The sequence below is a fragment of the Zootoca vivipara genome, chromosome 3 (genome assembly GCF_965207765.1).
Source record: "Zootoca vivipara chromosome 3, rZooViv2.hap1.1, whole genome shotgun sequence".
Lineage (NCBI taxonomy): Eukaryota > Metazoa > Chordata > Lepidosauria > Squamata > Lacertidae > Zootoca > Zootoca vivipara.
The window spans coordinates 21,152,797-21,174,429 of NC_142586.1; the positions used below are offsets into that span (position 1 = coordinate 21,152,797).

General features: G+C 43.5%; 1 protein-coding gene across 1 annotated transcript in view; it reads left to right on the forward strand.

Moving 5' to 3' along the window:
- The window catches only part of CSMD1 (CUB and Sushi multiple domains 1), a 946,508-nt gene that overhangs the window by 749,466 nt on the left and 175,409 nt on the right, over positions 1-21,633 (forward strand). The window contains exons 26-27 of the mRNA XM_035109950.3: positions 1,259-1,461; positions 12,687-12,878. Coding sequence (XP_034965841.3) covers positions 1,259-1,461; positions 12,687-12,878 — 395 coding nt within the window. The remainder of the gene's footprint in view (positions 1-1,258; positions 1,462-12,686; positions 12,879-21,633) is intronic.

Sequence of the window (21,633 nt, forward strand, 5' to 3'; positions counted from 1 at the left end):
GTCTCTATGGCATTCCCTCTCCCACCTCACCTTCAGTGCCACCATCTCAATAGTTTCCAATTCATTGGCACTGAGCACACTTGGTCTTCATTGGGATATTTTGGGGCCATTTCCGACCTTTAAAATTTATTTTATATTATTTTGTGCTTAAGTTTGTTGATTATATGCTCAGAATTAATACATTCGTCCAGTAGTTCATTTTGAGCTGTGAATGTCCGATGTCAAGTAATAATTCCGAATTTAAAGGAGGGGTTGTGGTGACAAGGCACTGAGAAATGAATTCCTAAATGGATGTTGGTTTTCTTTTTCTTCAAATTAATGCAGTCCTTTGCAACACTTTATTTCTGGGTTTAAAATAAGTTTTGGAATAAAGGAGTATTTTTTTGGGGGGGGCTAATTGATGCTACCAGCTTATTTAATCTGGAAGAGGAATGAAACTGATGCAGTGTGTAGCTAGCTAAGCAAGTTCAGACCTTTTTTTCCTGCAACACATTTAGGATATTCACAGTGCAAACGTATTTGTGGCTACTTGGATGTCAATCCCATTGAGTTCAGTGGGGCATTCTCATAAGTAACTGGGCATCAGTTGCCTGCATGAAAAACCAAATATATTTTGTGGTTTTATATTTTGCTTTTATTCTGTGCACTGCCCTGAGTGCTCTGAGTGCACTGCTCTGGTTATAGGGCAGTATATAAATGCAAATAATAATAGCAACCAAATGCAATGTAATCTCAGAGGTGGATTTAAGGGAGTATGACTGGTTGAGTCACATTGGCCGCAGAACCTCGTGGGTGCTACAACTACAATGTATAATGGTAGGTGAGAGGGGAGGCAGCAAATTTTGGTGTCACACAGGGTGCCAAGTTCTGCCACTGTGTAAGCCAGTGTTATTGGGATATGTCTGGTGGCATCCACATCTTGTGAACTGTCAATCAGTTCAGCAATGGTTCCAAATAAAAGGTCATGTGTTATGGAGTTTGCATACATGTACCCCAGATATGTCTGTAGCTAACCAGAGAAGAATGCTGATAAACCAGGTTTTCTTCCTTTTTACTGGACGTGATTTGTAGCTTCATCTTAATTATTATAACACAATGAAACAAAGAAGATTCACACTTACGTTCATTCAAATTAATGGATTTAATCATGGTTAATTATGTGTTGTTACATGCCTGTCATTCCTTAATCTGCCCTTTTTATTTAGCACCAAAGGTAGCCATGAATGACAAATGTCTCATCTTCTTCTTTCATTTGCAGTCTGCATTTCATTGTTTTTGACACTGAGGTGGCTCATGACATACTCAAAGTGTGGGATGGTCCTGTTGAAAGCAGTATTCTACTGAAAGAGTGGAGTGGCTCAGCTCTTCCTGAAGACATTTATAGTACTTTCAACTCCCTGACTTTGCAATTTGACAGTGACTTCTTCATCAGCAAATCAGGATTTTCTATCCAGTTTTCAAGTAGGTGAATTTGTTTAGTCCTTGAGTAAAACCAAGTTTTGGCCTTTCATGTTTTTGTTGCTAATAGCATGGTCTGGTGTGCCATCTTGAAAACAAGTTTCAGTCTGGTAAGAACCCAGAATCTATTGACTGTATGCTGAATTAGCTGGCCTTTGCTAGAAATATCAACAAACAGTTCCCCCAAATATTCTACTGTATGCTTCTTGTCAAAATAGAATTTTGTATTCAAATGACACAACTTTAACATATGTTGTAATAGTTACAGGTAGGTAGCCGTGTTGGTCTGCTGTAGTAAAAAAAAAAAAATCCTTCCAGTAGCATCTTAGAGACCAACTAAGTTTGACATTGGTGTGAGCTTTCGTGTGCATACACACTTCTTCAGGAAAGTTGTAATATACAGGGGTGCCTCAGATCAGATTCTACCTGAAAAACTTTGTTGTGCAAATTGCTGCCTTTCATATCCAACAAGGCATTTACTTGAATCATAAACATTTCATTCTTAAAGGGAAGCAAGCTGTGTAGAATAAGAAGCCACTGCTTCCATGCCGTTGTTCCCTGATACAAGGGGGGTGGGGAATAAAGAGGTAACAACAAGTTCATTGTAGCCACATCATGCAGCAAGGCCTTTTCCATATCCCTTTGTTGTGGCCACCAAAACCATTCAGGTACCTCAGGTACCTCTTCCTAAATTTTGGCTCTCTTGTACACATGCATAGCTGCCAAGTACCCCATTTTCCCTGGGAAACCCCCGCTTTTACTTACCTTTTCCCGGTGGTCCCCCGTATCACTTCATCTCCCGTTTTTCTCCGTTATTTTCTCCTGCCGGCGGCCATTTTTTTCTTTCTGATTTGCCCTTCTATGGGCACCAAAAATGGCCGCCGCCGGCTTCAAAAGTTGCATCTACGCATGTCCGGAAGTGCATAGGCGCGACTTCCGGTGTCGGCGGCGGCCATTTTTGCTGCAAGTGTACAAGCGACTTTCGAAACCGGTGGCGGCCATTTTTGGTGCCCATAGAAGGGCAAAGCGACACCAGAAGTTACGTCGACGCAACTTCCGGTGTCACACGGCTGCCGGTCCCGGATTCTGCAGTCCGGGACTTGGAAGGTAAGGCCTACATTCTGCCTGTGCAAATGGCTTTAGATACCTATTAGCTCCATATATTCAACACAAAAATTAGCGACAATTTGTTGTTGACAAAGGACAGCTGGACATATAAAGGGTCCCATTACCTACAGCAGCTTAGGGCCTCATCCAACCTAAATCTGGCCCTGTTCAGTAGCACCAGAATCTCTGCATGACACTGCGATCCATGAATTGTCTGGTGTTGGCATTGCTGCACATACTGGCCTCATATTCAGCCAAAATAGACTTGCTAATTCAAAACAATGCTAGCCTTGTCCAGTATGGGGAAAGAAAAATGTTTGGGTTGGGTCAACAATTGCTAGGAGAGATGCAACTTGGACCTTCTTATGCCCCCAGCTTTGCTGTTTACATTGTTCCTGTGCCTAGCAACTGTGCATTTTAGCAAAGGATCTATTGCATAGCTGCCAAGTTATCCCTTTTTTAAAGGGATTTCCCCTTATGCTGAACAGGCTTCCTCGCGAGAAAAGGGAAAACTTGGCAGCTATGATCTATTGGCGAAGGATTCTTGAGTGATCTACCGGTGGTGGTAACGGGGTATGTGTATAGACATGTCCAATCAGAACTTGTTTGCATTTTGAACTGCAGAATTATCAGAGCTCTGACAAGCCTTTCATAGGATTCCTTAGCACAGAGTCGTGAAGTAAAAATAATCACTTTTATGAGAGGTCATGCTTATTTAAATGTTACCATAGTGGCATAATTGAGGACTGGATATCATTGGCTCCGACCACATGGTTTGGTCGCCTGTACATTACCAAAGGAATGTGGAAAAAAGTCACGACATTGTTCTTCCCATACAGCTACAGTAACACAAAATGGATCTTAATTTTGCTCTTATGAGTAATCTTCATGCCTTACAGCTTGGTTGCAGATGTTTACCATTTTTCAAAGATTAATTTTTATGCACATAAATTTATGCTACAGATTCCTATACATAAGTTTCCAACACACACACCCCTGCTTTAATAAGTATGCTGATGGAGATGATTAATTGGATGAATGCAAATGTATTTTGCTCGCAAAATGTTTGGACCCCATCTAGAGTCCATTGTCTCACCAGCTCAGCACAGCATGTAAAACACCACGAGGACATGAACTGACTGGTGTGATTATGTTAATTGTAATCAGCCTAACACTTTTCATTAAAACTTAATTACCATTTAATCATGCATAAAAGGATAGAAAATGGAGTTCAGCGTGCATCCCTGACCTTTACTTTGCAGGGTTAAATATATTTAAACTAGTTATTAGAAACTGGGGTTCCTAACTAAACATCTCCCATCAAGTCAGAGAGGTACTGGTATGTGTAAGAAGGTAGGGAATGAAATGCCTGTCAACTGAATAACCCATTTCCTTTAGCCATAGTAGACCTCTGACCTTAAGAGTATCCAAGATCAGATTAATTAATTAGCAGATTTAGAGTTTGCTGAGCTTTGCATCCTTGTTTATTTATTACATTATTTGCTGCCCTTCATTGCCACTCATGTTGGGGCAGATGACAGCAATAAAGAATACAATAAGATGTTAGATACAGTTAAAACTGTCAAAATAATCAAGCATAATACAACAAAATGCAAAACAAAACGCTTGCCCTACTTCCCGACATATCTAATAAAGTAGATTATTTGTTGATGATGGCAGTTATGACAATCAGCAAAAGGAAAAAAAAGAAACATTAGCATCAGACTGCTAAAAATGTTTTTTCAGTCATTTGTGTTCTCTACAATTATACCATATAGCACCTTAATTATTCCAAGGCGTTTGATACTCATAGACGCAAACAGTTAATCACAGTGTTTTAGGAAACAGCAGGTGAATATATGGTTCCTTCTCTGTTTCCACTTACCTTGCTCCTGGGTTGAAACACCAGATCTTGAGTAATTGTGGAGTGGGAGGAACGTACTCAGAAATCATAATTGTTTATTACAGTTCAGTAAAGGTGAGAAATTAGGTTCAGTTTGCCTTTAATGTGAACTGACCTAACTCACACTTTCCCAAACAATACGTGAACTGAACACCCCTTGAAATTTTTGCTTCTCCCAATTTTACAATGCAGTTCTCTATCTAACCAAATAATATGTACAAAACAACATGATAATGCATTACATTAGGTCAAACTGCTTGCAAAAAATGTGTACATTAGGATAAATGCAGACAAAAATGCTGACAAATTTTCATGAGTATTTTTTTAAAAAAGGGGGTTTTCTAACTGATAATAATAATAATAATAATAATAATTTATTATTATCCCCCCCCCCAAATCTGGCTGGGTTTACCCAGCCATTCTGGGTGGCTTCCAACAAAATATTAAAATACAATAGTCCGTAAAACATTAAAAGCCTCCCTAAACAGGGCTGCCTTCAGATGTCTTCTAAAAGTCTGGTAGTTGTTTTTCTCTTTGACATCTGGTGGGAGGGCGTTCCACAAGGCAGGTGCCACTACCGAGAAGGCCCTCTGCCTGGTTCCCTGTAACTTGGCTTCTCGCAGTGAGGGAACCGCCAGAAGGCCCTCGGCGCTGGACCTCAGTGTCCGGGCAGATGTTCCTTCAGGTAAAGAGCAGAAGTACAGAGAAATAAACCTAAGATTGGGACACTGGGAACCCGAGAGGAGCCAAAATTGTCAGATATGCCTACCCTAGTTATTTCTTTTTGTGAAGCAGGCTTTATTAATTAATAATTGGTACAATACAATTGTACTTGAGGTTCACACATCTAGAGAATTACAATACCTGCAGATCTGCAGCTATATTGATTAAGCACACATGGTACATAGGAGGGACAAAGCAAGTGATTTCTGCTCATTCAATGTGACTTCCCCTTTCTCTCTCCCCCCTTTAGCCCCTCAACAATCCCTCAAGCTCTCTCTGGAAATAGATTTTGGGGGCATGGGGAAAGGCTTCAGGAGGAGGAGGAGGAGAGGAGTGGAAGCCCTCCTCCACCATTAGATATAACCCAGAGTTTGCTGATGGGAAAGATGCCAGGCCATAGGAATAGCCTCTCTCCCCCGTGTCCTGAGGAAATTAATGCTTGACCATAATTTTGTTAGTCATTGTGAGAGTTGCACCATGTTATTGAAATGAATGAACAATTCATTCTTCTCCCTACTTCAGTGGAAAGGAAGTGGTGGCGGCAGGAGCGGGGAGCTGGGAGGAAAGGAAAGTTATACAGTATTAAATAAAAAAATAACCTCAAACAATCGTTTTATTTGCATGTCGCCTTTCCAAAGTTAAAACCATGCTCGAGGCAGCTCCCAACATATTAAAAATGCATAGCTGCAAACATAACAGAAGCAGTCATAGACAATAAACAAGCCATCAAAAATTACGCAACCAAATTGATCAAATTTCCACATATAAATTGGGTATGAAATGAAGATATAGAAAAATAACAGCAACAACCTAATCCCTGTAACAAAAGCCCCTCAGCAGCCTCAGCTTTTGTAGTTGGAGTCAGTCAGGGACCTGCCCTCCCAGGCCAATTGGGAAAAGGCCTGCAAGGCAGGGAGGGATTCACTGCAATGATGGTCCAGTACTTAAAAAGAAATGAAACCACACTTCTCCATATCTTTTGGAGCATCTTAAAGTTGATTCATTTAATATTTTTCTCTATGCTGTAGCATAAAGGTTTTGCCCTCCCCTCCCTCAGATGCATAAGTTTCTTCTTCAAAGTGTTACTTTTAAATAAATTGTTCAGTCACCGCACAGATTTCTCAACCCTCTTCTCACCCTGCACACCCACTAAATCTGTCCTGGAGTCCCCCCAATCTTCTGCAACAGATTCAGGGAGCAGGCAGGGTGTGCATGGAGAGAGGAGAGAGCAAGCAGACATCCTTGCATTCATGGATCTCATTAATGAAATACTTCCGTGAGATCTTATGTCTGCCTATCAGTTATTGTGACTCCCCCCCCCCCATTTTCATTTTTGTGAGGGTAGAGTCGAGACAGAGTGAAGCAGAACGGAGCAACAGTATTCAATATGCAGGTTCCTACATTCATTCCCATCCTTAACCACATAAACCATTATGGGTGCTATTTGTAAGAGAGATCTGATATGGAAATATTATAAAACATCCCCTGTACAGGTAAAAGAAAAAAGAAGGAAGCATGAAAAATCAGAGAGTATCAATGGGAAACTTGGTCTAAATTGACCTGTTTTCTTGATGATTTAAATCTGCTTTATTTCAGTTAACCCTCCCTGGCGTTAAAGTGGTTATCTGTTGGCTTAGATGATTGCCTTTGTTGGCTGAGCACTAAACACTTGATACGCCTAAACCATTCTAGAAAGAATCAGAACCAAGCTGCAGCAGTCCCATGAATTGTGTTAGGTCCATGGAGTTGGCAGCAGTTAATGAGCTGTACTATTGAAAGCTGCAGGCAAGTCTTAACACAATCAGTAGTGTGAAACTGCTCCTAACAGCCTTGGTGGGTGGTTAGTCAACCAGGACTACTGTCAGTGCAACTGCCAGGCCAGAAGATGGATGATACTCTTGTGTGCTGTGCCAACCACTCAGTCAGTAATCACCCACTACCGGGACCCTCCAGCCTCCGGGGAAGTATCCTTGGCGTGATTGGATAACTGTTCATCCCCACCCCACCCCAAGAATCCTCAGAACAATGTTTTTCCCCTCGTCTCTCATTCTCCCTGACAACAAGGAGTTATTATCCTGGAAGTGAGATGTATCTAGATCTCAATCGTCAACCTCCCTATTCCTATTAGCTTTTCCAAGTCTGCCATCTTGACCTAATGGGGGAAATACTTGTTCCCAGAGAGCCTGGAGCTTATTGCACATCAGAAATACCCATGACTTCTGTTCAACAGGTAGATAGATGTACATGTGACAGACAGTTTGCAACGCAGGGGAGTCTCCACATCCCTACTGGAATTCTACCTGCACCATTGTTTTGGATTGATTGAGTTTACTTATAGATGCAGCTTTTCCACAATGTGCCGTGCCCAAAGCAGCTTACAGCAAACATTCAAAACATCAAAATACAGAGCACTAGAAATGCAAATATATAAAATGCAGAACATGTCAGTACATTTTGAAATGCTGTAGTTTAATTTACTTAATTGGAGGTTTGAGGTTTTCTTTAGATCATGGAAACGAGGGACAGAGTGGTGTGCCCTGACCTCCTTTCCCTGCTCCCTGCTGCTGAACTTGCACATCTACTTGACTCACCTTGTTCATTGGTGCTCTCTGTAGCTCTCCACACTAGGTTGCTCTAAATTTATATCTCTGGCTAGTTCCTTCCAGTCTAGATAATCAGTACTCTCCAGGAATGCCTGCAACTGCTGTGCCATGACGTTCTCCAGTACCTTACCTAAAAAGGGTAGGGACTACTGACCAAGAGTTGCTGTGTGTCCATGAATCCAGGGTGGGCTTCTAGAAGAAGGGCAGCGTGTGATTCCCACTCATGTAGAGACACAATAACTACATTATGAACCCACCCAGTCTGCTCTCTGATTTTCGTTCTCTGTTTTTTTATGTTTTCAGTTGTATCTGTGTCTGTTAAAAGTAAACACAACAAATAAATATTTTCTACCCTAGATCGAGAGGCCAATGGCTTCCTTACTATGTCTTTGGATAGTACCTTTATGCCAAAATACTGTTATGGATTTGTAGATTCCATGTTTTCTCCAGGTTTCTGGGTTCCCTGCCTCCCCCTAGATTCCTGGGTGTTGGGTTTTAATCAGTGTTTAGAGGAGGAAGGTAACAGATATTGAAATTAACAGTGTAAAAATATAGACAAGACCAGGTGATTTAGAGCAATTAAACTACGAATGCTGTCCTTCCCCTGGCCCTGAGTAGTTGGCAGGGACAAAATAGTAGGGAGGGGGAAGTTGTCAGGGTTACAGGGTGTGTGATGTCACCACAGGAAAATAGTGTCCTTTTGCAGGAGGTTTTTGGAAAGAGCATGAAGGAAGTGGAGACAGGTTGCATGTGGGAGACCAGGGACATCGCTGGTTATAACTCAATATTGCTGAAGCTATGGGAGAAGCAACAGCAGACACTCATAGGGTATAAGGTTCTGCACTCCCCCCATAATGGCATGGGTGTACACATGTGTAAATAAAACTACGGTCTCCACTATGTCTCATTCCAAATGCGAACCCTGGTTAAGTTAGGATTACCCGACATCCCCGGTTCCCAGGGACAGTCCCCAGATTTGCAAATCTGTCCCCAGACAAATTCCGTCCCCAGAATGTCCCCAGATTTGCAAATCTGTCCCCCGGGAAATGTGGCAGCGGTAGCCTCAGCAGCCCGGAGCCAGCCTGGTAGCGCAGTTGGCTCTGGCTGGCTTCAGGAGCTGCTTGCTGCCACCACCACTGCCAAGGGGGAACCAGGGACGTCCGGTGGTACAGATTTCCTGCCCGCTTCCTCCTTTGTTTTGATAGATTGGGGGAGGCTCAGGAGTTGCAGGCGGGCGGCCGTTGCCCAGGAGGGGTGCAAGGTGTGCAGTTTCTCTGCCAGGCAAGGTGCAAAGCCTTTCTTTTGCACCCTGTGAAACATAAATGCGCAGAGTTTTTTAAAAAACTGGCAACGGCTGGCTGCCTACGACTCCTGAGCCTTCCCCATCTGTCAAAACGGGGGGGGGAGGGGGAGGAGATTGGGGGAGGCTTGGGAGTCACAGGAGCGCGGCGTGCCATTGCCCAGTTTTTTAAAAAACTGCACATTTATGTTTCACAGGATGCGAAAGAAGGGCTTTACATGTGTGCTTGGGCTTAGGGTCTTTTGCCTCACCATCCCCACTACTGACTCCCTGTTGCTACTCAGCTTCAAAAAGAAAGAAAGAAAGAAAGAAAGAAAGAAAGAAAGAAAGAAAGAAAGAAAGAAAGAAAGAGTGTCCCCTGATTCATTGAATTTTTTTTGGTAACCATAGGTTAAGTGCCAAAACCCCTGGAATCCTGCACTGCTCAGCAGAGATTGGGCTGGCCCATAACCCATTACTTAACAGCCATCAGAAGATAAGTGCTACACCTGTTCAAGAGTCTGTAATGGCCCAGATCTTATAATGGTAACATTATCACCAGACACGATAATGTGAAGCTTGATAAAAAGAGTAGGCAGAAGTGTGCAGCCCACCTGGGGGAATGGGGCTTCAGATGATAATGATCATATCAGCTAACCAACTGGTCAGAAAGAGAGCCATGTTCCTACTTAAAGACAGTCATTAAGGCACATGGAAGCTGAGCGAAAAGGGTAAACAAAGCAAATTAACAAATTCTTTTGATTGGATTATCAATTTGGGAGCCAGCCACTGCTGTCGCTGAGTATGTCGCTGCCTCTCCTCGCTCCTCTAGGATGATCTTAAGCATCACTGGCTGCACATTGAGCACATTTGTCAGTTTCAAGAGCCACAGGACATAGTCTGGCAAAAAGACTGTTTCAGCAGCAGCATCTGTCTCTGCGTCTGCCCTGTTGGATTCCCGCTGACTGCCTGACGAGATGTAGGGACGTGGATCATGACTGTGGCAGGCTATGCTGTGTGCTCTTGCCAGGCCGCTGTGAGATATTTTCAAAATGATTTTTTTCTGTGAATGGCATTTGTTTTGAATGAAAGTAATATTAGTATTCCCTCTTGATTAGCCTCATTTGTATTAGCATTTCAGTTGTGGGAGGATGGAAGGGAAAGCCTCCCTTTCCAAGGTCTCTGTGAACTAAAGTACAAATTACATGTAATCTGTGGCTCTCTATGCTTCCAGACATGGGGTTTCCCCAAGCCTATCTAGAGATGCCCCGGATTTGACCAGCGCTTTTTTGTATGCAGAGGAAGTGCTCTGCCACTTTTGTTGTGTTAACACCTGAAAGTTTAGCATTAACTCTCAATCTGATGACTGAACACTGCAACTGCCCCAATACTATAGGATAATAGATTCAGGTGGGTAGTCGTGTTGGTCTGACGCAGTCGAAATAAATTAAAAAATTGTCCAGTAGCACCTTAGAGACCAACTACCGGTAAGTTTGTTCTGGGTATAAGCTTTGGTGTGCATGCACACTTCTTCAGATACCGTATATGCCATTACTATAGGATAATGGCAATCATAGAGGAATATGTTTGGTGAATTTGTAATGAACTGTGAAATACCTAGGTACTTAATACTCTACAATCTGAAAAGGAAAGTAAGGAACCGCTCATTACATGTAAAGATATTATTACGAGTTAGTGGGGGAAGAGGGACCCCCCCCCCCCGGATCTGTGGGTGCCAATTTCCCCCTCTAGATTCTTGAATGCTGGAATTTAATCATAGCTGACAGTCTGAGCTTATTTTCTGCTAGACAGAAGGGCATAGGGAAGTGATGGCCCTGCCATTAAGCCATCTGCAAGATAAAAGACCCTACAAATAACTGGAGAGAGCTTACCAGGGCAATGTGGGCATGATGTGGCACATAGGTTTTTTTTGGGGGGGCAATGTGTTCTGAGAAAAAGAATGAGGAAGTGAGGAAAACTCCATGTGGTGTTGGCTGAAGGAGTCTGCACCAACAGACCAAGAACAAGACTAAGTATGAGTATCAGAACCATCATGTTGTGAATTTATTTTTGCACAACCCATGCCAATGACAGTGACTTGCTGCGGCAAGAAGACTTAGTGATGTTATCTCTCTGACTTATATGATGAATTCAAATCGATGAGCAGGACCACATGATGGAAATTCAGTGAAGGAATGCCTCTCTCTATGGTGACATAATGTTTGCAGCAGCTCTAAGCCCTGCTGGGGAAATATTGTCTGTGCTCATTCGGCAATTGGGCTCCAAACCAGTTACGTTTCCATTATTTGGATTGCTGGAAATATGGTATTAAAGAGTCCCTTTTCTAGTCTTCCTGCTACCTTTTTATTCATAGCCCAGTTCTTCTCTGCAGTTAGCACCACTATTTTAGCCGGCTGGGGAAATTTTGACCCATTTCCCCAGGCATCTGACAAGGATGGTCACCATCTTGCAAAGAGGTACAGTGACTGAGCCTTGAGAGAAGCAGTAGTTAGGGATGCCACCATCCTCATTTTTCAGTTCAGCCCAAGAGTAAGAATTCTTGGTGCTTCAAAGGGAGAAGGGATCTGCTCTCGGCTGACATGTTCATTTGAATCACTCATTACTGGTGACTAGTTACATGATAGTTTATGAGGCTTTTGGTAGAGAACTTTCCTTTAACTATGCTTGAATATTGTTGCTACATTATTTATTTTATTTTATTAGTATTAATAATAATAACATGCATTAACAACTTTCTGTCTGATTTGAAAATAGTCAGTTTAGAAAGCCGGGGGGGGGGGGAATAATCATATCTAGCAGTTAAAATACTTAGCCGTGATTTGGATACAAATTTCGCTTTCTACAGACCCCAAAGCTCATTTTATCCACAGAAGGCTTTTGATATACAAGAGAAATATCACTGTGACTTAGTGACTTTTGTTGGCTCCTGATTCTCTCTTCAGACCCTCCCCCCCAGACCTTCCACATTGACCATGAAAATCTGAAGAGAGCTTGTAAGCATGTTTTAGTAACTGACCTTATAACCATTCCTATTATTGGGAAATTTGGATGCAAGTATTAAAATCAATGTTTCAGATTTTGACTTCACATGGTATGCAATATTCCCAGCAAAATGATTTAATTTCCATGTGATTAATAAATGGATGAATGAATTCTGAAATGTCATTTGGTTTTATTTTTTTACTTTGGGTATGTTTTCTTCTTTAATGCATTCATAAAACCAAAGAACGTTAGGTGCATTATTCTATTTGTTCTATTCCGTGAAATGGTGGTGAAGTTTAGATGACTGACAGCTGAAGTGTTAAAGGGAATAAGAATGATTTTGGTAGGTTAGTTGTACAGAAAACATAAACCCTAATGTTGTTTTCTAACCTGCCATCATTACCCTTCCCAAAGGAAATTGGAAGGAAATTGGAACATGATCCATCACAGGGGGCAATTTCTTAAAGAAGCAGTCATATACACAACTTTCCCGACATAACACACAAATAACAAAGAAATGTTTCTGTTACAAAACATGTAGTGAAATACAAGGCTTTGAAACATTCATAATATGTATCTGAAACTTTGGTTTTCTTATTTTTATTTGCAGCGTCAGTTGCATCAACCTGTAATGATCCTGGAACTCCTCAGAATGGCAGTAGATACGGAGACAGCAGAGAACCTGGGGATGCCATCACCTTCCAGTGCGACCCAGGGTATCAGCTCCAAGGGCAGGATAAAATTACTTGTGTGCAGCTGAATAATCGGTTCTTTTGGCAACCTGATGCACCTACATGTCTAGGTATTGAGATGGAATATTAGGTTCTTTTTAAAGGTTTTAATCTAAGATACAACTGCATTCTGATATTCAAACTGGGTCATTCAGGGTGGTATAACACTTAATGCAGCAGACATGGCTATGGTGGCTTAGACTGAAAATAGATTACTTTTTGTGTCCTTAAACACTTGGGTATGTATTCTTGAGAACCATTTGAGCTAAACTTTCCTAATGTTTGCACGAGATAGGACCTATGGGATTTACCTTAACTAAACTTCTAGATCTAGGTTGTCCAGAAACAATTTTTGGTACCTTACATCACCAAAAGCTGGGCCTATTGAACATGCTGACAGAAGAGTATACTGCTTTGTGTACGGTAAACTACAGCTAGCTATATAATTAAATATGTTTGAATACATAAATACCATAAACTTGCACTTACATGACTTGTAGATGGGATGAAATATTACTGGTTCTCTGACAAATTTCCATTTATTCTAATGTATATAAGGGTTGCAGTGTTTACTTACTTAATTGCTTAGTTTAATTAGGTTCAAGGGTGTCCTGATTCAACAAGCAGCAGATGTATTGATTATAATGGAGTGATTAGTCAAGCAGCATAAACTTTATTTTACCTGTATGCAAATTTACACAAATGTAAATCTGTCATTCAACTAAATTTATTCCAATTCCTTGAAATTTGATGCAGTTCAAAAATTAACTCAAATGTTTGGGGAAATGTGTTCAGGAATGTTTTTTGTTGTTGGCCCAATTATTGATCTTCTGTGGCCTGAATCAAGATAAACTTTCACCACTGTTTGTAATGTAATTGTTCCCATGTGCTATAGCATTAGTGGTACTGCCCAAACAGATAACTAGCTGGAAAAACAACAGTAATGTTCTGCCTTTGCATGGTATTCCAAATCATCTATCCCTTCTATGCATTCTGAATAGGATGGGTTCAACCTTGGACCATTTTCTGTGAGAAACATACTTGAAAGAGGAGTTTCACAGTTTTGCTGGGTAGTTTGGAAAAGGAGGAGCTTTGTGATGGTGAACTGTTGGAAATTCGCTTTATAACCCCTAGGAGCAGCAATTTGGTTTGCCTTAATCACAGAAGTGGCTTGTCAGGTGGGGTGGAGTTGTGTGGCGATACCCCGATCCCTCCCAGAGTAAATAAGGACACTGGACAAATTGCATAAGGTTAATGGGCATTAAAAGGCCACAACTTTATTGATTACGGATGTAGAGAGGTATTGGCATAGGCATTGGATCTAACAGTCTATATCTGACTCCAGCCCGTTCTGCTGGCAGTCTGTGAAGGGTTAACCACCGTTGGGCGAGTCCTGCGATGCACATCAACTAGGACTCACCCTGGGGCCACCGCTAGGGGCCGTGCCTTTTGGCCCTCACCTACCACGGCTTCGGACTAGGCCACGCCCCGGACTCCTTAAGGGAGTACCCTTCAGCATTTTGGGGGAGGTGATGGCAGCAACCTCCCCCCCACCTGTAACCTTTCAGCGATAATCCAATGCCTACCGCCAAAAAACCAAAGTTGTGACGAGTTGGTATGAGGTAGGCGAAAACCATCAGGCCAGAGCCAATTCGAAAGCAATTCAAAAGCCAATTCAAAAGCCAATTCAACAGCCAATTCGAAAGCAATTCAAAAGCCAATTCAAAAGCAATTCAAAAGCCAATTCGAAAGCCAATTCGAAAGCCAATTCGAAAGCCAATTCAAAGCAATGTCAAAAGGAAGGGCCCTGCCTAATGGGAGGGTGGGCGGGAAAAAGCGAAGCGGCTGGGATCAGGAAAGAGACTGAATCCCAGCCGCGCGCTCGCTTAAATTAGCGAGCCATGCCCCCTTGGAGCGTCCCAATTGGGCACGCCAAGGGAGCGCCGCGTCTGGGAGCCAGCCAATGGGCTGTGAGAATGGCACTCATTCTCCCAGCGCGTGCTCGGGCTCGTGGCCCGCCCACAACCTCACCTCCTTCTACGTCGGAAGTGACTTTGTGTGGCGATACCCCGATCCCTCCCAGAGTAAATAAGGACACTGGACAAATTGCATAAGGTTAATGGGCATTAAAAGGCCACAACTTTATTGATTACGGATGTAGAGAGGTATTGGCATAGGCATTGGATCTAACAGTCTATATCTGACTCCAGCCCGTTCTGCTGGCAGTCTGTGAAGGGTTAACCACCGTTGGGCGAGTCCTGCGATGCACATCAACTAGGACTCACCCTGGGGCCACCGCTAGGGGCCGTGCCTTTTGGCCCTCACCTACCACGGCTTCGGACTAGGCCACGCCCCGGACTCCTTAAGGGAGTACCCTTCAGCATTTTGGGGGAGGTGATGGCAGCAACCTCCCCCCCACCTGTAACCTTTCAGCGATAATCCAATGCCTACCGCCAATCGAGCCCAACGGGCTCGCCGCCAATACCCCTACAGCCGTGACCAATACCTATTAGCAAAAGAAATGTCGACAAGCCAAACAATATTTCCCTCATTCGAGAGGTTCGCGCCATCAACACGGAACAGGGACGCCTTGCAATCATATGACTCCAGCCCACTGTGCTGGAAGTCTGTGAAGGGTTAACCAACGTTGGTAAGGGTTAACCATCGTTGGGTGAGTCCTGCGATGCATATCAACTAGGACTCACCCTGGGGCCTCGCAGCATCTTATGGCTGGCTACAAGATAGTTTTTTGTCCATTCAAGGCTGACACCTTTCTGGCCACTGCCAGATCCACGAACACCCTTGATGTACACCATCATATGACTCCAGCCCGCAGTGCTGGCAGTCTGTGAAGGGTTAACCACCGTTGGGTGAGTCCTGTGATGCACATCAACTAGGACTCACCCTGTGGCCTCGCAGCATCCTATGGCTGGGTGCAAGATAGTTTGTCCATCCAAGGCTGAAGCTGTTCTGGCCACTGCCGGAACCAAGAACTTCCTCGATTTATCAATAGCAGCGGGGTTTGAAAGTCGCACAGAAATGCATCTCTCCAGCAGTGAAGAGCAAAGAAAGTCGAGATTTTTGAAAGGGCAGCCACCAGTTCAACAAAGTCTGTCAAATCTTCAATGCAAATCAACACATTTACAGTAAGCCAAATCATTTCCACTGCATTTCCAAGAAAACGGGGATATTGCGAGGTGGACCTGGCCTACGCAGCTGGCAGGAGTTCGTCCAGCACATCCATCCCCTTGTAAACCAGGAAAATTTGACCCGTGGAGGTAGCCCCAAACTGGGACGCAATCTCCAATCATGGTCGCGCGCCCGACCCCGGTGCATGGTACTGTGATCGACCATCCAGATATTCACCATATTATCTCCTGAGAACAAAGCAAAAGAACGTACCGTAAGTGATTTGTCAAACTCAACTACTCAGTCACATTGTGCGGCGGAGGTGACCCTTGTAAGCTTTGGACTTCCAGTGACCGAAATCTTTTATTCTCTCCGGTGAGAGGCCCTTGTGTACCACTGCTGTAGCAGACCCAATTCGAAAGGAATACACGCTGGAACCTTTCCCTCTCCGGTCCGTTTTTGATTGATAAATGTGAAGCAATAATTATGAATCGGATAGTGTTAGGCCAGATAACAGAGTGCCTTTGGCAGACTGGTCGGGGGCGGAGGGCTCGCAAACCCATCTTGATGGATGAGGAAAGGCCCAGGCGTGGGTGTCCTCAACTGAAGGAATCGCATGGCGTCCTTCACAGATTCTTATTCAATTTATAAGCTAAGAGAGGAATAGCGGCCGTCAGACTAGTAAAATTCTTAACCACACGCTCAGGTTACCCAGTCAGGCAAGGTATTAAAGCACCTGATCTGCGGTGGGAGGGAAAACAAAGGTTTTGAACCGAAAGTAAATGAAATCAGCCATAAGAGTGGACCGAGCCAATATGCCACTACTCCCACAGCCCATCGAGGCAAGGCATCGCGATGCCATTAGTAACCCCAGGAATAAATGTGCTGGGAAGGTGAAGAGAAACTTAAGGTGAAGCTGCACGATTGCACGGAGTGAGAGTGACATCATCTTGGACTGCTTTTCAAGGGCACCGATGACAGCTCAATTATCCATCCCAAAGCAAACGTGGTGATCTCTGAAGTCCTCCATCCTGGGTGAACTGGAACTATTATGAAAGAAACTTCCAAAGGTTAAATAGCATGTAATAATACCCAGGCTAGCCGAAAGGCCACCAAGTCTGACACCAATGATTTTGGACTTAAGTCCCATCTTAAGGCAAAACTGCACAAATGCACGCAGCGGGAGCAACATCCTCTTGGAACTCAACGCCTGTTCTTCCGGGACACAGATGACAGCGCGACTATCAATCCAAAGACAAACGCAGAGATCTCTGAAGTCCTTCATACCAGGTGAAGTGCCACTACTATGAGAAGAAACTTGAAAAGGTTAAATTGTATGTAATCACCAACTTCACGCGCCCACTGGTGTCTGTGGAGCCCTGCTTGAACCTGATCATATGGAAAACATTACAAATTGTTCTGCCAGAGAGATACCCCGTTGTAGAGATCCAGTAAGTTAAGCCAGGAGTACACCCATATGAAGAGGAATGAAGTCCAAATGGCCGGCCCGGCTTGTGAAGTTCAAGAGACCCCAGGGCCCAAGACAAGGCGATAGAAAGCACAAATTGCGATAGAAGCTTTGCTGTTGTTTTTTAATTATTACTACTATTACATATGTATTATTGCTATAGTAGCAGTAGTCCAATTATAACTGATACACGGAAGATATTTGTGATTGTCAATATCAGCACGGTGCTTACTATTATTATTACATATTGAAATTATTATAATCATTATTAATGGTGCACTTCTCCTTTCTTATCTAAAGCACTACTTCTACTGCCATCAATGTGATCAACAAATGGGCAGAATGTACACAGGCAATTTACAGGAAAGGAGTGGGTTAATCAGGAACCAAGTATAGACACAGCCTGACGAGTCCATGTGGTTCTAATCAAATAAGAAGATTGCAAACCGATATTGCTTTCGCTGAAGTAGTCACGAAACAGTAAGATAGTAAGGAGGCGGCCCAACAGTTTGGTGCGACACACAGCTTAAATTACTGAAAAGCTTAAGTCTAATACATGAAGGGTTTGTTTGGTTTCTTTTTTTTTTAAAATTATGCAAACATTACCACAATAATAATGCACAAAAGGCATCGATCAGTATTGCTCATACTGGACCACAACCGAGAATCTGTAAGCGACCCTATTGAGTGCAATCCAACAGGCCAAAACTGTTAATGCAATTAGGACAATCCAAGTGAAAATGAGTTTATATTATTATTATTATTATTATTATTATTATTATTATTATTATTATTATATCTGCATAATAAGCCTAGGGCTTGCTGATCAGAAGGTCGGCGGTTCGAATCCCTGTGACGGGGTGAGCTCCCGTTGCTTGGTCCCAGCTCCTGCCAACCTAGCAGTTCGAAAGCACGTCAAAATGCAAGTAGATAAATAGGTACCGCTACAGCGGGAAGGTAAACGGCGTTTCCATGTGCTGCTCTGGTTTGCCAGAAGCAGCTTTGTCATGCTGGCCACATGACCTGGAAGCTATACGCTGGCTCCCTCGGCCAATAATGCGAGATGAGCGCGCAACCCCAGAGTCGGTCACGACTGGACCTAATGGTCAGGGGTCCCTTTACCTTTACCTATTATTATTATTATTATTACTAGAAGTCAGGGACAATAAAGGTAGTAGTGGATCCGAAAAAATGCGTTCCACCGGAGCAATGAAAGCCTAAATAAATCCAGTTATTTTAAACAAAGCATATTGCTCTGTTCGCAACTCAATATTTTAAGCACGACACTCAGTAGCACTAGCCAGGCTTTGAAACTGAGTAATAAATCGGACAATTTTTCTATGTTTCTGCACCGATATTTCAAATTATTGTACTAGACAGGAAAAACCAAAGAAATTGATATTAAAAGAGGTTTTCAGCACAACTAGAATGGGAACCTGAAGGACATCTAGTCCAACCCCCCGCAATGCAGGGATATGCAGCTTTCAAACGGGGATCAGACCTGCCACATTGGTATTACAAACACGCACTTCAGGTGATGACAGTGAATGGTGGTTTTAAATTAATTGTGCCGATGCGAATTGATTAACTCAAGATGAACTGAGAATAGTGAGCCTAAACAGTTGGAAGGGACCCAGAGGGTCATCCTGAAATTGCAATGCAGAATATGATAGTGGCCCATGTAGGGATAAAAACCCCACGACCTCGGAGTCCACCGAACCGAGGTCTGACAAGGTGAGCTAACTGCTACTAGTCAGAGATAAGCAGAGCAGTTTCCCAACAACGAAATTGACCCTCGCGAATGCAAATAAAGTAACACGAAATGTAATCAATCAAGAAAGTAAATGAACAAAACAGTTACACCAAGCCATTCCCCTGTTATTGAGATTACCCGAGGTGAATACAGTGGTACCTCGGTTTAAGAACACTATTGGTTCCGGAAGTCTGTACTTAACCTGAAGCGTCCTTAACCTGAAGTGAACTTTACCATTGAAAGTAATGGAAAGTGGATTAATCCGTTCCAGACAGGTCCGTGGAGTACTTAAACCGAAAGTACTCAAACCGAAGTGCACTCAAAACCGAGGTATGAGTGTAGATGGCTAAAAGCAAGCTAATTAACTTGAAATGAGCGAGCACATCCCCCCAGCTTCACTAACAATTAATTCCTATGATAAATCAAATTGTTGTGAAGTAAAATGACCATAGGCCCCAGCTAACCTAAAGAATATTGTAAATGCATCTTGAATAAGACTAGCAGATATCCGCAAGCCTGAAGTAAAACTAGGCCAACTTAAAACGCAAAGCAACTGCAAATTAATGTAACTCATAACGTAAGAGATCCCAATCTGTTGTATACTAGGATTCCTTATGATGAAATTTCCATAAAAGATATTGGATTAACTAAGCTAAATGTGTGGTACCATGAACAGAGACAGTAATAATCAAACCACAGCTTTAAAAGAGGCTAAAGGCAGTAAACACTGTTTATAAGCAAATGAAACACTGGAATAAAACTCCAGGGGGGGGGGGTAAAAGGTGGTATTTAAATTAATTGTGTTGATGTGAATTAATTAACTCAAAATGAACTGAGCATAATAAGCATAGGGAAAAGGATTTGTTGTTGTTGTTGTTGTTATTTTTTCTCGTATTTGTTGTGATAAAGTGTTGAGTTTCTTCTTTTTGTAAAACTAATAAAATATGTATATGTATATAAAAGAGCATAATAAGCATAAGCAGTTGGAAGGGGCCCAGAGGATCATCCTGAAATTGGCAGTTGTCGCTTTGATTGCTAGGACACAAAGCATCGTAGAATTGGAAGGGAACCTTAGGGTGACCTAGCTCAACCCCCTGCCATTCATGAATGCTGCCCACAGTTGGTGTTATTTTAAATATATATATATATATTCTTATTAAATATTATTATTCTTATAAATTATTACTATTCTCATTTATTATTATTATTATTATTATTATTATTATTATTATTATTATTATTATTTTGTGGGGGGCTGGCATGAACCTGACCCATTAATGATTGCTGCCCTGCAAGCCTGCAGTAGAAAACTAGGCCGGGGTTGTCCCTCCTAATATGGCCACCGAAGTGAGGCGAAGCCACACTCAAAATGGCGCCGAGCACGTGCGCAAATGTAACATGGCAGTCCACGTTACCCTGGTAACCGATAACAACAAAGCAAAATTAAGTCGAGCTAATGAAAACAGCAGAGGCCGGCACACACACACACCCTGCTCAAACTCTCGGCTCAAGCCAATGAACATCAGACAACGCTGTAAACGTAAAATATAAATACAGTACTTGTAACTTGTAAGCAAGATGATGTCTCCAAAATAAGCCTTGGACGGGCGGCTTGACCTGGCGGCAACGGAGGGCGGCTGGAGGCGAGCCTTGGAAGCGTGCGCGAAAGTGCCAGCGCTGCGATCAGCTGCAGCTCGGCTCTATAAACTGCTGTTCTGTGGCGCTCGGGAAGCCCCAGAAGCTCCGAGCGCAGAGCAAGCAGAGAGGCGACTGGGCGGGAGGCGCCCAGAGCGTTGAGGCACACGGGAGCGGTGGCTGCGAGCCCGGCGGCTGCGGAGGCAGCCGCGGGCAAGCGCCAATCGCCCAAGCACGGCGGTGGCGGCGCGCTGGCGGCGGAGACGGCCGTGGCAAGTGAGAAAAGAGCCGCCAGCAAGCGAAACGCCCGACCAGCTGCCCGTGGCCGACCAGCCGCTCCTCAGCGCTGCAGGCTGGAACCACCAAGCACCTGGAAGATAGAAAAACAACAAGAAGCAATTAAAAGGGGAGTTCTCCAATGAAGAAAAAGCGAAGCGGCTGGGATCAGGAAAGAGACTGAATCCCAGCCGCGCGCTCGCTTAAATTAGCGAGCCATGCCCCCTTGGAGCGTCCCAATTGGGCATGCCAAGGGAGCGCCGCGTCTGGGAGCCAGCCAATGGGCTGTGAGAATGGCACTCATTCTCCCAGCGCGTGCTCGGGCTCGTGGCCCGCCCACAACCTCACCTCCTTCTACGTCGGAAGTGACTTTACTGTACCAGCTTACTAGGAAAGGGAGGAACCTGGCATCAGGGAGGTCAACATGGTGCAAACGCACTAGTGGAGCCAATCCAGCAATTCTGCTGGTTTGTTTACACCATGCCTACCTCTCTGCTCCTTTGCCCCTCCAAGCAGCAGCCTCCCCCTGCTAGGGTTGCCAGACTCAATAGTGGACAGGACTTCT